The sequence below is a fragment of the Saccostrea cucullata genome, unplaced genomic scaffold (genome assembly GCF_032062105.1).
Source record: "Saccostrea cucullata isolate Sc308-1 unplaced genomic scaffold, CSIRO_AGI_Scuc_v1 ctg6319, whole genome shotgun sequence".
NCBI lineage: Eukaryota > Metazoa > Mollusca > Bivalvia > Ostreida > Ostreidae > Saccostrea > Saccostrea cuccullata.
In genome coordinates this window covers 1-15,325 of record NW_026928888.1, presented here as the reverse complement: position 1 = coordinate 15,325, position 15,325 = coordinate 1, and the positions used below count along the sequence as shown (strand labels likewise).

Genomic DNA, 15,325 nt, shown 5'->3' with positions numbered 1-15,325 from the left:
TCTAAAAGGATAGTTTGAACTTTCTATCGATTATTTCTGGGAAGGAGACCTTTAAATTCTTCTTTTCTTTAATTAGTTGCACCAATTTTTCAAACACTATAATGATCAAGACACCAGGACAATGATCGGGGTCGCATTTTATCTTGAACGTCAACAATGATGTAGGTAGGGAGCTTGGGAGGATGAACTCGTGGCTCAAATACCTGTGGGAAACAAGGCCGACATCTTTTATAGTTTCGGGAATCGTCACATCAGCTGTTGCCTATGGAATCTACAAATTAATCATATTCTTTCAAGAATCAGAATGCAAGCCCGATGAATACTTCCGACACGTTCAAAACGTAGTAAGCAACATCTACATGATTTCTCTGTTTTTTCCCTTTTTAATATCTTTTCTTCGTCATTACTTACTTTATAATGTCGTTGTCAAATCAGCATGCGAAACGTAGTGAGTGCATTACCACAGCACCCTTAAAAAAAAAAAGAATCATGAACTACTAGGCCTTTTATGGTCCAAGTGTTAATTCAGTTGAAACATTTTACAGTGCAATAGTGACTAGATATAATATGGCATAGCATTCATTAGATATCTATATGCATATTCATTGTTTGAATTTCAGCAGAATTTGACATGTTAAACTTGCTTGAACATGTTTAATTAACATGACTGTGAATATGGCACTGGATCCCACCTCTATTAATGTTTTAGAGGTCCATGTTTGCTTTGCTGCTATTTTATATTGTTTCATGGGATTTTTTGAGCTTGATCATGGTTTTTTATCTCCTTATTTTATGCAGGAGAGAGTTTCTATTCTTCAAATAAACCACCTGAGGAAACGACTTTACTTTTAAACCGGTCCCCTGAAAAATGTACTTAAATGAAGACTAGTGTTGCCAAAGGTGAAATATATGTGATAACTGATATTGCATGAGCAATAAAAAAAAAAACTTTTTTTTCTTTTTTCACCCAAAAATTGAATTCTGCAGTTAAAAGTTTAGTTGAAAACTTCGTTTTTAAACAAAGTTTTTAATAATTTCTTTTTTAAACAAAGTTTTAACATTATTCTCTGAAAAAAATAGATATTGTTTATTTATTGAAAAAATCCACTAAAAATAATCGTCAATGAAGCGCATGCTTAGTGTCAATTCTTTTGGACTTAGCCATTCTTCCATGTAAATAAATCAAAGAAATGCCATTGAAGTTGAATTATGATCTTGCAGAAGTTACAGAAACAACTGAATAAGTTATCTAAAAGAACGAGTCACTACCCCTAATCTCTTGGATGGGATGCAAGGACTTAGATGTTAAGACAAAATCTCAGGGGCAGATGCTAGACTAACCCTAATCAGTCAAATAATGTGCGAGGACTAACCCTAATCAGTGAGTCTCTGATGGATATGAGAGTAACCCTAATCAAACAAATACTTTGTAAAGACTAACCCTAATCAGTCAAAAAGTGTGCAAGACTAACCCTTATCAGTTCAGACTGATAGACTAACCCTTATCAGTTCAGACTGATAGACTAAACCTTATCAGTTCAGACTGATAGACTAACCCTTATCAGTTCAGACTGATAGACTAACCCTCATCAGTTCAGACTGATAGACTAACCCTTATCAGTTCAGACTGATAGACTAACCCTTATCAGTTCAGACTGATAGACTAACCCTTATCAGTTCAGTGAGGTATATTGTTAACATCATAGTCCAAGCATGTGGATCTTGCAGATCTGGGGACTGGTAAAGTAAAGTCTACATGTACCCCTCCTGAGTATAATTGCACCTCCATTTCTATGCTCTTGCGTTTTGATTATGTACTGTGGTTGTCTTATCACACATTTGATTTTTAGCTCAATTCGGCAAATTTGACATGAGCTTATCAGTTATGCTGTACATGTACCCCATGTGTTGGCTAAGCATCCATGTCCAAATTAAAGATTGAGGAGAAAGTTCATTCCCAAGTAACTATAAGTCCTACCTGTTACAATACCAAACATATGTTTGGATGATGCATTAAGGGATGCACACTAAAAGACTTACTTTGAATGATAGACCAGGCCTGGGGGCCATAAAACTTAGATGAGCTCACTTTTGATCTCAATCTCACTTTTACTTGGCAAAAGAATATATAACGGAAAAGTGAGACTGAGATCAAAAGTGGTCTTGTCTACCAGGCCTGGCCCTGAGACCTTAAACTGAAAACAGACTTAAAGGTGCAAATAAACAGAATTTGAATTTAATATTTTCTCAAATTTTCTGTTTATTATTACGATATATATATTGCAGTAGCATTTCACAAGAAAATATAATAAAAATCAGATTTCATTTCAAAGTTATTGAAACTTTGAATTTCTGGTCGGGTTTGATTGACACGTTTTAAAATATGGAGACATTATTTCAACTTATTAAAAGAAAAATCCCAAAACATAGATAAGCAAATATTTCAAAGTTCATCTCAGGGAATATTGCCTTTAAGTAAAGCAAAGTCAAACACTTAACTAATAATCTTGAAGAATTCATCCTATTTATAAGTAATATTTCTGCAATTTTGGTCCAGGGAGGGCTCGCAGTAACTTTGGAATGGACTTGACAAAAACCTTTAATTGGTCACTCATTTATAGAAGATGCAAATCAGGCTGCAAGACCATAAATTGAACAGAGCAGACTTAAATCAAGTTTATTGCAATAGCATTTCACACTAAACTATAATAAATATCTTTTTCCATCTCGAAGTTATTGAAACTTCAAATTTCTGGATGGATTTGTTTTTATTCATAGCATTACATAAGCTTTAAAGATAGACATGTACCTCTTATGTTTGAGTGCTAGCCTGAGTATTTTTTGTAAATATCTATGTAATTTCCCACCATGGTCCAGATTCATACTTACATCATTTATAACAAACAATTAGCATCATTGAACTACTTGAATCTGGTGCTGGAAACTAATAAAAAAAAAAAAAACAAGTAAAAAAAAAACAAGATGTGTTTGTGAAACACTATGCGCCCGGCGGCAACAAAGTTAAAAAACATATTTTTAGCATATAAGTCAAGGTCACAAGGTCATTGATCTTGGTGTAATTTGAAAGAACTTGATTAATGACGAAAGCATACCAAATATGAACTCTCTATCTCTTGTGGTTCAAAAGTTATGGTGAAGGTTCAAAAAAGCTATTTTTAGCATACAGGACAAAGTCAAGGTCACAAGGTCATTGACCTTGGTATCATGTGAAAGGGCTTCATTAGTGGAGTGTTCATGCCAAATATTAAGTCTCTATCTTTCTTCGTTTTATAGTTGTGGCGAAGGTTAAAGTTTGTTGACAAAAAAGCTATATTTAGCATATAGGTCACAGTCAAGGTCTCAAGGTCATTGACCATGGTGTCATAAAATAGAGATCAATCAGTGGTTTATGCATACTAAATATAAAGTCTCTATCTTTTATGGTTCAAAAGTTATGGCGAAGGTAAAAGTTTGAAGAAAAGAACTATTTTTAGCATTCAAGGTCACAAGGTCATTGATCTTGGTGTCATGTGAAAGAGCTATATCAGTAGATTATGCATACCAAATATGAACTCTCTATCATTCATGGTTCAAAAGTCATGGCTAAGGTTAATGTTTGCAGACAAACAGACAAACAGATAAACAGGCAAACAGACAGACAGGACAAAAACAATATACGCCTCGGATCTTCCGATCCGGGCGCATAAAAAACAAAAAAATAAACAAAATGCTTATATATATATAAGAATGTTACATCGGGGGATACCCTATATCTTGCAATTTATTTTTAGATTACATGTATACACATAATCAGTTGTTCTGAACTTAACTGTTAAATAAAGAGGGATCAATTTGTAACATAATTTTTAAAAATCAAACTGCAAGGCAACTGCTTAAAAATGATAAAATGCTTCTATCTAAATAATTATGACAACATTAAAATGAATCCATTGTTCCACTACCTTGAGGGGGGGGGGGATGTAAGATGTAAAAAAGAAATTAAAACATATGATGCGGAAATGTCAGGTACTATGTACCGGTATATGGTGTACTAGTATTAAGATAAAATTCCTTGACGCTGAAATCTAGTAAATCTACACAAACTAAGTATTTTTTCAAAACTTTTGGCGAAAGAAGGACAACTCGAAGTTGAAATCAAACTCTGAATACCGTACGTTGTCTCAAGGGCTCATGGGCGTATATATATATAAAACGCAATGTGTTTAAAAATCAATCAAACGATTAGTATCATAGGCGATGGAAGGAAACTGGTGGTGGGGGAGGGGACTAAATTAAACAAAGGTTAGCCCGATTATCATTGCCCCCCTCCCCCCCCCCCCCCCCCCCGGTTCCGAGGCCCATGAGTATTTAATTGAATCTTATTAAAAAAACTGATATTGTTAGAAACAAATGTCGAGATATTCTTATCAACAGTTTTAATTTACTCTAGTTTTGGGGAAAAAATCCATTGCTTCGGGTCTTAAACCTTCCAGGCGGAAATTAAAATTTTCTAAGGATGTCATTACATGTACAGTGTATTCTTTCGGCAAAAGTTCAGATCAAGTAGCAGGAAGGGTGCATTTGTAAAAATAAATTAAAAACGCATTTGTCATTTTTACATTCATAGGCGTCGGAAGCAAATTGAAGTGGGGGCTATTTGACATTGGTTGGGGGGGGGGGGGCTAAACCAACAAAAAAAGGTAAACACCAATTTTAATTGCCTTTATTATGTATATATTTGAAAAGGTGGGGGGTGGGGGGGGGCTACCCCCCCCCCCCCCCCCGGTTCCGACGCCTATGACATTATCCAGGAAATTGTCAAATTTATATCTTTAAAAATAATTGTTTCACATCCAAGATATTTTTAATCGAAATCTGGATATATCAACAACGTATATTATTATCAACAAAATACACGAAAAAATTTTTGTGAAGTTATATTGTGCGCAATTTAATGACTCATGTGCACTGAGGTGCATGTTGCAAATTAACCATAATATATCTGTTTTTCTATCCTGCAGACTCGTTCGGAGCGTCCGAGGACACGAGTACTTGTGGTCGGACTGGATGGGAGCGGGAAAACCGCATTTGTGGAGTGTCTAAGTAAGGGAAAGGAAAAGAATGAAATGCCGCGACCAACTGTCGGCTTCAACGTCAAGTCTGTCACCATAGGGGACGTCATGTTCGATATCTGGGATGGTAAGAATCATTTTACATACAAGATACGTGTACTTTTACGATGGTGTGCTCGCCATTCAGTTAATGAAAATTCCCCGATTTCTTAAAAAAGAACCCTTAAAAACAAATGAATAAATTAATTAAATTTGATAAAACTAAAATAAAAGGCTGAAATAAAAAAAAACTAACTTATATTAACTACATGTACATGTTACAATCACATTTTAGACAAACGATCTACATATTTCTAGATATGAACTTTCAAGAAATACTTTTTGTTCATGAATTTCATAATGTAACATGCATAATCAGCATTTGAATTTCTTTGTAGTTGGTGGATCAGAAATGTGTAGAACTTATTGGAAGGAATTTGTAAAAGGGATCCATGTAATAGTTTGGGTGGTGGATTCAACGGCAAGCAAGGCGAGGTTAGAAGAGAATGCTGACGAACTGAAAAGGTTTCTGAGTTTGGAGGCCGCTAATAACATTCCAATTCTGTTTATTGCAAGTAAACAGGTAAGCATATTAAATTTATATGTAGTATTTTTAAACAGCTGTCAATAAAATATTAATAATAACTTTTTTTTTAATTACGTTCCAGAAAAAAAAGCAACAGAAATTTTATCACCAGACTGTTAAGTATTTCACATTTATTTTTATATTTTATTGATTTTTTCATTTTTTTTAACTTTCAGGATCGAGAAAATGCCCTTCCTCCAGATGAAGTGATGCGACAGATACAAGCACAAGAAAGTATTGGTAGAAACCGGAAGTGCGCCGTTGTTGGAACCGAGGTTGTCCCAGGTGGAGGACGGAAGGGGATATGGGATTCGTATAAGCAGCTTGTTTATTTAACCTCATAGCATCATAGGGAATTGTTTTTATTTTGACAAAATAACTCATTTTTATTAATTATAAAATATATTTTGTATTGAATTGTAATCTTGATTTTTTTATACGGCGGTTTAGAGTCGGTGAATTTTATATACATGTACAGTACATTTTAGGCGTTTTTTGTGATACTAATGCAACTTTTAAAGCAAATACTTTTTGTTGTTTAATAATACTTTTATTGGTATTTTTACACAAATTTTTATTGTATACTTGTGAAAAATAAACGAAATATTTTAAATATTTTACTATATGTCTGTGTGTTTCCCTTTTTAATGTGAATGTGTGAAGTACAATGCACTGTATATAACGTATTTCTCTCTTATAGGATGTAGATGTATTTTTCTACTATCTGCAATAATGAAATCCCCTCCCCTTTTTTTTCTGATATTTTATGGAGAACCCCCCCCCCCCAAGAAAAAAGGGGGGTGGCGATATTAAAGCAGCGAGTTTCTACTTTCAATGAAACTATTTGCTGCATCATCTTCGCTAGCCAAAGGGTTCTTATACGCTAATCTCCTCATGAATGCTTAGCAAAGATGTAGTTGCGTTGAACAACATAGAACACTCTGGAAGATTTTTTTGAATTCTATATAAAGCTGACATAAAATATAGAACACTTTATTCATGCACATTCAGACATTAGGCACGAACGAGGGGGGTATCAAAAAGTTCTTGGACTAGCGACATAAAATTAAAACCGCTTTAGGTACATCAATGAATTTTAAAATCTCTAATTAGCATCATCTTTTCTATCAGTAGAATAAACCACAAATCGGAAATTTTATTTTTTGATAATTGAGTAATGTTTTTGTAAACAATGGTATGTCCAGGCGGCGCAACTTCTAACACGACGTTTTTCGACCTACGTGGTTACTGAGAAAAAATCTTTGGATATGAACATTTGAGATCCAAATATCCCATTAATTCAGGTTTGTGTTGGGACACTATTTTCCCATAAAATACGGAATTTTTATCTCGTTCTGGAAGTTCTATGAAAGTTTATCGTAAATTTTACATAGAGTATCGAAACAAATAAGGCCTTGAAAATAACGTCAGAAGGTGGGAGGGGTTTCCTTTTCCAACTTTCTATAAAGTTTTGCCCATAAAAACTGGTATAGACCTAGGAAATGTTTAAATTGGCTACGTGGAACTAAAATGCTTCCAGAGTACTTGTTTTTTAATGCCCAAAAGCGATTCAGAGAGAAAAGGGTCCGTGTAAAAATTCAAATTTCTAAAATGATTTAGAGTTTTAGAATGTTAATATAACAGTTCAAATATCTATAAGTTTCAAAAACTCAAACTGATTTCGTATATTGAAATTTAATATTTTAGTTCAAAAATCTAAATTTTTTAATTTCCAAACAGGTTTTAGAATTTTAATATTTTAGATTTTTACGTTGAATTTTCAAAATTAAAATTACCAAAAACGATTTTTGGAATTTAAACGTTTGAGTTTTTAGTCTTCCGTTTGTTCAGAAAGTTTACACTTAACAATCTGAAGTTTGGTAATATTTTTCATCTTTTAATTATTTGAAATTAGCTTCAAACTTCTAAAATCCAACTTTGAAACGTTTTAGATTTTAAGAAATTTGGAACTTTGATTCAAATGTTCTAATTTCAAATAACCTAGACACTTTAATTTTTAGAATTTTACTTTAAATATCCAAAATTTAAACCAGTTATGGAATTTGATATTTTGGATATTTGAAGTAAACTTCTAAAAACTCAAAATGTACAAAAGTGTTTTGGTTATTCAAAAGTTGAGTGTTTGAATAAAAATTCTATTTCTAAAAATCTAAAACGTTTGAAAGTTGGAAGTTTGAAGTAAATTTTAAATAATCAAAAGACGAAAATGTTATCGAATTCTAGATTTAAGCGTAAACTTTCTAAACAAACTGTAGAACAAAAAGTCAAACGTTTAAAATACAAAAATCGTTTTTGGAAATTTGAATTTTGAATATTTAAGGTAAAAAAAAATCGAAAAACTTCTAAAACCTGTTGGGAAATTTAGATTTTTGAAGTAAAATGTTAAATTTTAATATAACACATCAGTTTCAGTTTTTGAAAGTTAGAAATTTGAACTAATATATTAACATTTTAAAACTCAAAATCATTTTAAAATTTCAATTGTTAAGTGTTACACGGACCGAAAAGGGTTGCACAGTTAACGTCGATTTGTAGTCAAAGTGTGAAAGATCAATCATGTCAAAAATGACGCTGATCATGTGTTGTTGATATTGAACTCCAAAAAGCAAAATATGCTGGCACAATCAAGCGAGGATCTCTCACAATGTGTAAATCCTTTTGCAATATTATAGGCATTGAAAGCCGCTGTTCATGACATTGTAAAGTCATATAATCAACACGGATTTAAACCCTTCCTCAGCTCAAAGGAACCTTATCAAAATTAGAGGTACTGTGAGCAACGAGCTCACTAAATGATACCCCCGCCTCCCATATGATTATAATGGCAGTGTCCATGTTTTGCTATGGGAAACCTAAAATATGCGTCGGATCAAAAAGTAAAATAAGAGGTGCACATTTGCAATATGTAATAAAGATTCTGTGAAAGTTTCATCAAATTTCATTCAGTGGTATGAGAGGAGTTGCCGATAAGAGATGGGTACCCCAAAGCGTTACAGACTGACGGACGGACGTACAGACGGACTGACAGACATACCGATTACTATATACCCTCCCGCTTTTCAAGCGGGGGGTATAATAAGTGTTTGAGGTAGGAGAAGCGAACATTGAAAAATAATGATGTTCACGGTCGGACGTCATGAAACTAAACGGCGACGGCGCCGTGTGATCATATTTTAAAGGCCGAGGTTTTCAACCGTACGGTTTTCCTCAGGTAAGTTTGGTGTGGGGTGGAGCTTAATCGAAGCGGCTGAGAAGCCCCGAGGGAGCGACGCTGGCTTGTGTATACTACCTATATACACAGGATGTTACCTGAGTTTATTACCTGTATGCGTTTTCCTACGACTTTGTAAACCGAGGCCGTTTTTTTCATGTTTAGCTTATGAATTGAAATGCGAAATAAAGCATTTTTTGTTGCAGACAGAATCCTTCTCAATTTCTTTCTTTTAAAATAATTGATATTTTTAATAATTCGACTTTTTTTATATACAGTGTGTTTCTTAATGAAGTGGTATAACGAAAATACATTTAGCACCAAAATCTGTCGTTGTAATCTGGCGACAAAAGGGGAAGTAATTCAAATTATCCCGCTTCAGACAAATTTGTCTATTACTGATTGGATAAAAGCTAATCACATGACGCCCTGAAATTTTCCGTATTACGTCTCCATTTTCCATATTACGTCTCCGTCGAGGCGTAATATCAAAATCGGGCACGGGATTCCGTTCGAAGCGTTGTTATTGTAAACTAGAGGTACTGTGAGCGATGAGCTCACTAAATGATACCCCCCGCCTCCCATATGGTTATAACTGGTGAAAAAGTCCATATTTTCTTGTGGCCGGGAAACTCAAAAAATGTGTCAGATCAAAAAATAAAATAGGAGGTGCACAATGGCAATATGTAATAAAGATTCTGTGAAAGTTTCATCAAATTTCATTCAGTGGTATGAGAGGAGTTGCGGATAAGAGATGGGTACCCCAAAGCGTAACAGACGGACGGACGGACAGACGGACGGACAGACGGACGGACGGACGGACAGACGTACAGACGGACGGAATTAACGATTACTATATACCCTCCCGCTTTTCAAGCGGGGGGTATAATAAAAATGGCGGCTAAGAAACGGTTTACGTAGGTAGTTTAGTTAAATTTCTTGTTACCGTAACGATATTTTATGTTGATTGTTATTAGATTAAAACTGAATATTTTCATAATATGCACAAATTTTCTTTTAATATTGAGAAAGGTCTTCAGCGGGATAAATTCGTAACACAGTCAGTTAGTGACCTAATACGGATTCATACAGGGTGTGAAATGGAAATCCGTATTGGGACTCGGCTTCGCCTCGCCCAATACGGATCTCCATTTCACACCCTGTATGAATCCGTATTAGGTCACTAACTGACTGTGTAACTAATATTAAGCGTCGTCTACGCAAAACGAAAGAAGAAAGTGATTCATAAAACAGTCTCTCGTAAAATAACAATGAAACTTAGAAACGATGTTTTGAGAATAAAATGTTGAAGTAGAAATATTATTGCCTAAATAAATATCTTTTTAAGATAAACCCTACTTGATTTTTCCACAACGCATGGTCTGTAAAAATAGCCAGGGCTTCGGACCGGGGTTGATTCCCCGACAGCTATGAAACGGGAATGGAACCATCTGCATCATTTTTTTTTTCGGGATTCATTATTAATTTCAAACATTAAATTCAAAGCAAGATGTTATATTCAGAGTAATTTCTCTTCTAAAACTTATTATTATACCGTAACTTCGTCACCATGTCTCGAAGAAAAGCGACACGTACAGGTTTGTCTTATAAATATAAATTCGTTTGAACAATGTTACAATGTTGTCATATTTGTTTTAAAAAATAATTTTATTTAATTCTATGTCAGATACTAGCTTCAAACACAGGTCGGTTTATTTTGTTAATTAATGGAGGAATAAATGTACGTTAACTCATGTTGTAACACGGAAATTAAAATTATCGATTGTAATCGTGATATAAAATCCTCCCTTTTAAAATTAAATTCATAATATATATTATATAGCCATGATTTTTCTTGTCATTTATTTAATTATTTGATAGATAGATTATATTTATGGCAAATTTTTATGAATTAAAAAGGAAAAGAACGATTTGATTGTTTCTTTATCACGTGCGGTAGGCATCAAAAGCCTGAAAGTTAATTCGATGGTCGGTACGATCTCCAGACAAGGTACACAAGATATACACAACAGCAGCAAACTAAATGTCAATCAAATCAAAGTATCCAATCCCAGGCTTAATTTCAGATGATTGACATGAGTTCTAAGACCAGGTAAATTTGAAGGAGGTGCTTATTTCCTCCCCCTTTAACGTTTTTTTTTTTGTTATATCCCTCGCTTGAAAAGCGGGAGGGTATATAGTAATCAGTATATCTGTTACGCTTTGGAGTACCCATTTCTTATCTGCAACTCCTCTTATGTACCACTGAGTGAAATTTATAATAAAACTTTCACAGAATCTTTATTACATATTGCCATTGTGCACCTCCTATTTTTCTTTTTTTATCCGACATGTATATTTTGGGTTTTCCGGCCACAGCAAAACATGGACTTTGTCATTATACATGTAACAATATGAGAGGTGGGCACAGGATGAAAAGCCAGGTTTCCCAAATTTGGAAACCCGATGGAAACATATGGGAATCGTGACCTCAGTAGTTTCCATATACCAGTAGTTTCCATTTTATGGAAACCACAAACTGGTTTCCACATAAATTCCCGACATGGAAACAATCAACCTGTGGTTTCCCGTAAGTTTCCCAAGATAGAAAACCGTGGAAACATGCCTCAGTGGTTTCCATGTAGATTCCAGACATGGAAACAACCTGTGGTTTCCCGTAAGTTTCCCAAGATAGGAAACCATGGAAACATGCCTCAGTGCTTTCCATATAGATTCCCGACATGGAAGCCATCAATCTGTAGTTTCTCTCATGTTTCCCAGGTAGGGAAACTTGGAAATTATATCTCACACTAATTTCCAACTACATGTACTTTTTATTTTACAAAAAGTTAAATATTGTCTGAGGTTACCACATTTTTTTCCGATTATAGAATTTTTTCAAACTTGTACACATACTGTATCAAAAGAATTAACTCGGTCTCCCCCTTCAAACAGTTAAAATTCTGTGTGATAAAATTTAATATTTCATGGCCGTGAACGCAAATGAATTTTAAATTGAATTTATCACATTTAGTCTTTGTAAACTCGTATAGAATGCGTGCATTGGAATAGAGAAGAGTAATACATGCATATAGAAATCAATCATAAAGAGAGAAGTTGCGATTACTGATTTAAAGACAGAATATAGAAGAGTAAGACTTAGTATAGTTACATAGAAATCAATGTAAACTTGTCAGAAAAAAACATCATTCATCGAGCGAGGTGGGGTGTGAGTATTATAATACTAGTATTTTTGCTGTAGTAAATATTGTTTCAGATAATTTTTTTTTTATTTATTTATTTTTATTTTTATTATTATTATTTTTTTTTTTTTGCTTGGGAAGCCCCCTCCTCCGAAAAAGCATATTTGAAAACGTTGGCACGGCCTGTGTAACTATGGGCAACTGTCCTCACGTGCCATATCAGGTAGAGACACGTGCCGCGAAGACACCTGGAGACAGGAGACACCTGTCACTGTGTATTTTTTGTATATTCTATGTGATTTGAGAGGGTTTTCTACCTGCATGGAACAATGGGCTGTTGTCAAGCATGTACACACACAGTCTCCGCAAACTTGTTTAAAATTAAGATGATGATTTGTGTGTGTGTGTGTGTTTTTTTAAAATAATTTTTATAAGTCAAATTGATTATGTCATAGCAAGCAAACATTTTTGTTACGCTCCAGAGAACATTTATTTACGCAAAGCCCCAAATGTTAATACTTGTAGAATGAGTGATCATATGTCAATAGTTTTTAAATTTAAAATATCATGTAACACTAGAGGAAAAGGCTTTTGGAAATTAAATGTATCTATTTTGCATGATACAAATTACGTTAAAACAATAAATGACTTTTTAAATAACCTTCCAGATGAAATAGAAAATGAGGAAAATCCGCATATTCAATGGGAATTAATAAAAATACATATAAGAAATTTAAGCATTAATTTTTGTAAACAAAAAGGTAAAACGATAAGAAATAAAATCCAACTAATTGAAAGAGAAATTGAGGAGATTGAAAATAGGAATTACGCACATATTGACGTTAAAAAAAAGAGAGAACTAGAAAAAGAGTTAGACGAATTATATAAATACAAAGCTAAAGGCGCACAAATCAGATCTAGAGCAAAATGGATTGACGAAGGGGAAAAAAATCGGTGCCAGACAACTCACCGACAGACAGGTCACCGACAAAAGTGAAATTCGCCGAATGTACAATTCACCGACAATAGTGTCGGTGAGTGGAAATTCATATAAAATAATTGTTAGATGTTGTGTTAAGTATTCATATATAATAAACATAATCAAAGATGTATATAAAAAACGTTTTTCTTTGTCTTTTTTGTATATCCATCATAATGATTGTTGGTCTTACGCATATATATATTGCTTCTCGTGAATCCGAGCAAGGTATTAGGTCGGCAATATTGGATGAGGTTTTTGATTTATAATAAAAAAAATTGAAATGAATAAAAACGTTTATTCACATACATAAATTTCTCTTAATGTATTTTAATTTTCCATGTTTTATATATTCTGTCGATGATGTACACACGTCTTTCGGTGACTTGTCCTATCGGCGAGTTTTACAGTGTCGGTGAAAAAAGTGTCGGCCAGTTGTCGTTCGGCGAGTTGTCTTTCGGTCACCTGTCATAGACCCGAAAAAAATACGTCATATTTTCTTAGACTGGAAAATAAACACCAATCTCACAATGTAATCAACAAAGTTAACAACAATGGACAAATATACACTAAAACAGATGAAATTTTGAAACAACTTAGCTCATTTTATGACGATCTCTACTCGAGTAAACATGTTTCGGATGAATGCGTTGATAACTATTTAAGGGAAATAAATCTTGAAAATAAAATAACAGATGAAAAAAGAGAAACAATTGAAAAATTTCCTTCTTTAAAAGAATGTGCTGAGGCAATTTACCATATGAAACTAAATAAATCCCCGGGCAATGATGGTATACCAGTAGAATTTTACAAAATATTTTGGAAGCGCTTAAAAACATATTTTTACAATGCCCTTATTTATTCTTTTGAACTAGGTGAACTTTCAAATACACAAAAATGTTCTATATTATCCCTTATTCATAAAAAAGGGTCTCTAGACAAATTAGAGAATTACAGACCTATCAGTCTAACTAATATAGATTACAAAATCATAGCTTTTGTTTTCGCTAGAAGGCTACAAAATGTCATAGATACCGCTATAAATGAAAACCAGACAGGATATATTAAAGGTAGATTTATTGGTAATAATGCTAGACTTATCGTAGATATTCTAGAATACTGCGAAAATAATAACAAGGAGGGCATTTTACTCTTTGCTGATTTTCATAAAGCCTTCGATTCGGTTGAATGGAATTTCCTGTTTAAAACTCTAAAGAAATTCAATTTTTGATCTAATTTCATAAAATGGATTCAAATATTTTATAAAAAAAAAAAAAAAAAAAAAACCTTCTTCTATGTAAAGAAAAATGGATGGTTGTCAAAAAAATGTTAAATGAAACGTGGAATTAGACAGGGATGTCCAGTATCTGCGTTACTTTTTTTATTCGTAATGGAAATACTAAATTTGAAAATAAACAATTGTAAAGATATAAAAGGTTTCAAAATTAATTCATTTGAAAAAGAAATTAAATGTGTACAACACGCCGATGATACTACGCTTCCACTTGAAGATGAATTATCATTGGAAAATGCGTTAAACATTATTTACGATTTTGGCAAGGTGTCGGGCACAAAATTAAATATAACTAGAGCAAAGCTCGTTGCAAAGCAACGAGTGGGTCTTCCTTCCTAGCGATAAGCAAAAGATTAAATGTTTCTGTCTAGATTGTCAACTTTGCTAACATTCTCTTTTTCGATTTGTCTCAAAAACCCTTACTTGAATTCTTTAATTTGGTGTGAGCATGAGGTCTAAAGGGTACTCTCTCTAACAGCATTCTTGAAATCGTATCCACAACAGTTTAACTTCCAATATTATGACTTTTGATATCGGATATATCATGTTTGTTGCAATTATGTTTGTGAAACGTGTCATACTACAGAAACATAAGTGTTTTGCTACATTACCATCTTAAAAATGGCTTTAAAATCATTTAATATACAATATAACTAGGTAAATAAAATAAACAAATTATATAATAATTCAAAAAATCCAAATGTATTTACAATAATGATGAACAATCTTCATTAGTTGCAATCAGTAAGTAGAACAATACTTTTATAATAAACGCACAGAAATGTGTTGTGTATGTTTCGAATTTGAAGCTTTCCACTAGCAACTGGTGGTACCTCAATAGGAGTGTAAAATTCTCTGAAAGGTATATTGTGAACATATTACATATGGCTGTGTATTCTTTTTTAGCGGCTTTGGCGGAA

At 33.5% G+C, this 15,325-nt stretch overlaps 1 protein-coding gene across 1 annotated transcript; it reads left to right on the top strand.

Moving 5' to 3' along the window:
* The first annotated feature begins 104 nt into the window (after nt 1–104).
* LOC134279051 (uncharacterized) lies at nt 105–6,106 on the top strand. The gene is made up of 4 exons (XM_062761390.1): nt 105–344; nt 5,022–5,199; nt 5,510–5,694; nt 5,874–6,106. The coding sequence occupies exons 1-4, from the start codon at nt 183–185 to the stop codon at nt 6,039–6,041; spliced, it is 693 nt and encodes a 230-aa protein (XP_062617374.1). The 5' UTR covers nt 105–182; the 3' UTR covers nt 6,042–6,106.
* The last annotated feature ends 9,219 nt before the right edge of the window (nt 6,107–15,325 follow it).

What these genes read in the sequence shown, in the direction of transcription:
- LOC134279051 (XM_062761390.1), top strand. Translation starts at nt 183, where the DNA reads ATGAACTCGTGGCTCAAATACCTGTGGGAAACAAGGCCGACATCTTTT. An exon ending in CATGTTCGATATCTGGGATG is followed by an intron (nt 5,200 to 5,509) that starts GTAAGAATCATT and finishes ATTTCTTTGTAG; the next exon opens with TTGGTGGATCAGAAATGTGT. An exon ending in TGTTTATTGCAAGTAAACAG is followed by an intron (nt 5,695 to 5,873) that starts GTAAGCATATTA and finishes TTTAACTTTCAG; the next exon opens with GATCGAGAAAATGCCCTTCC.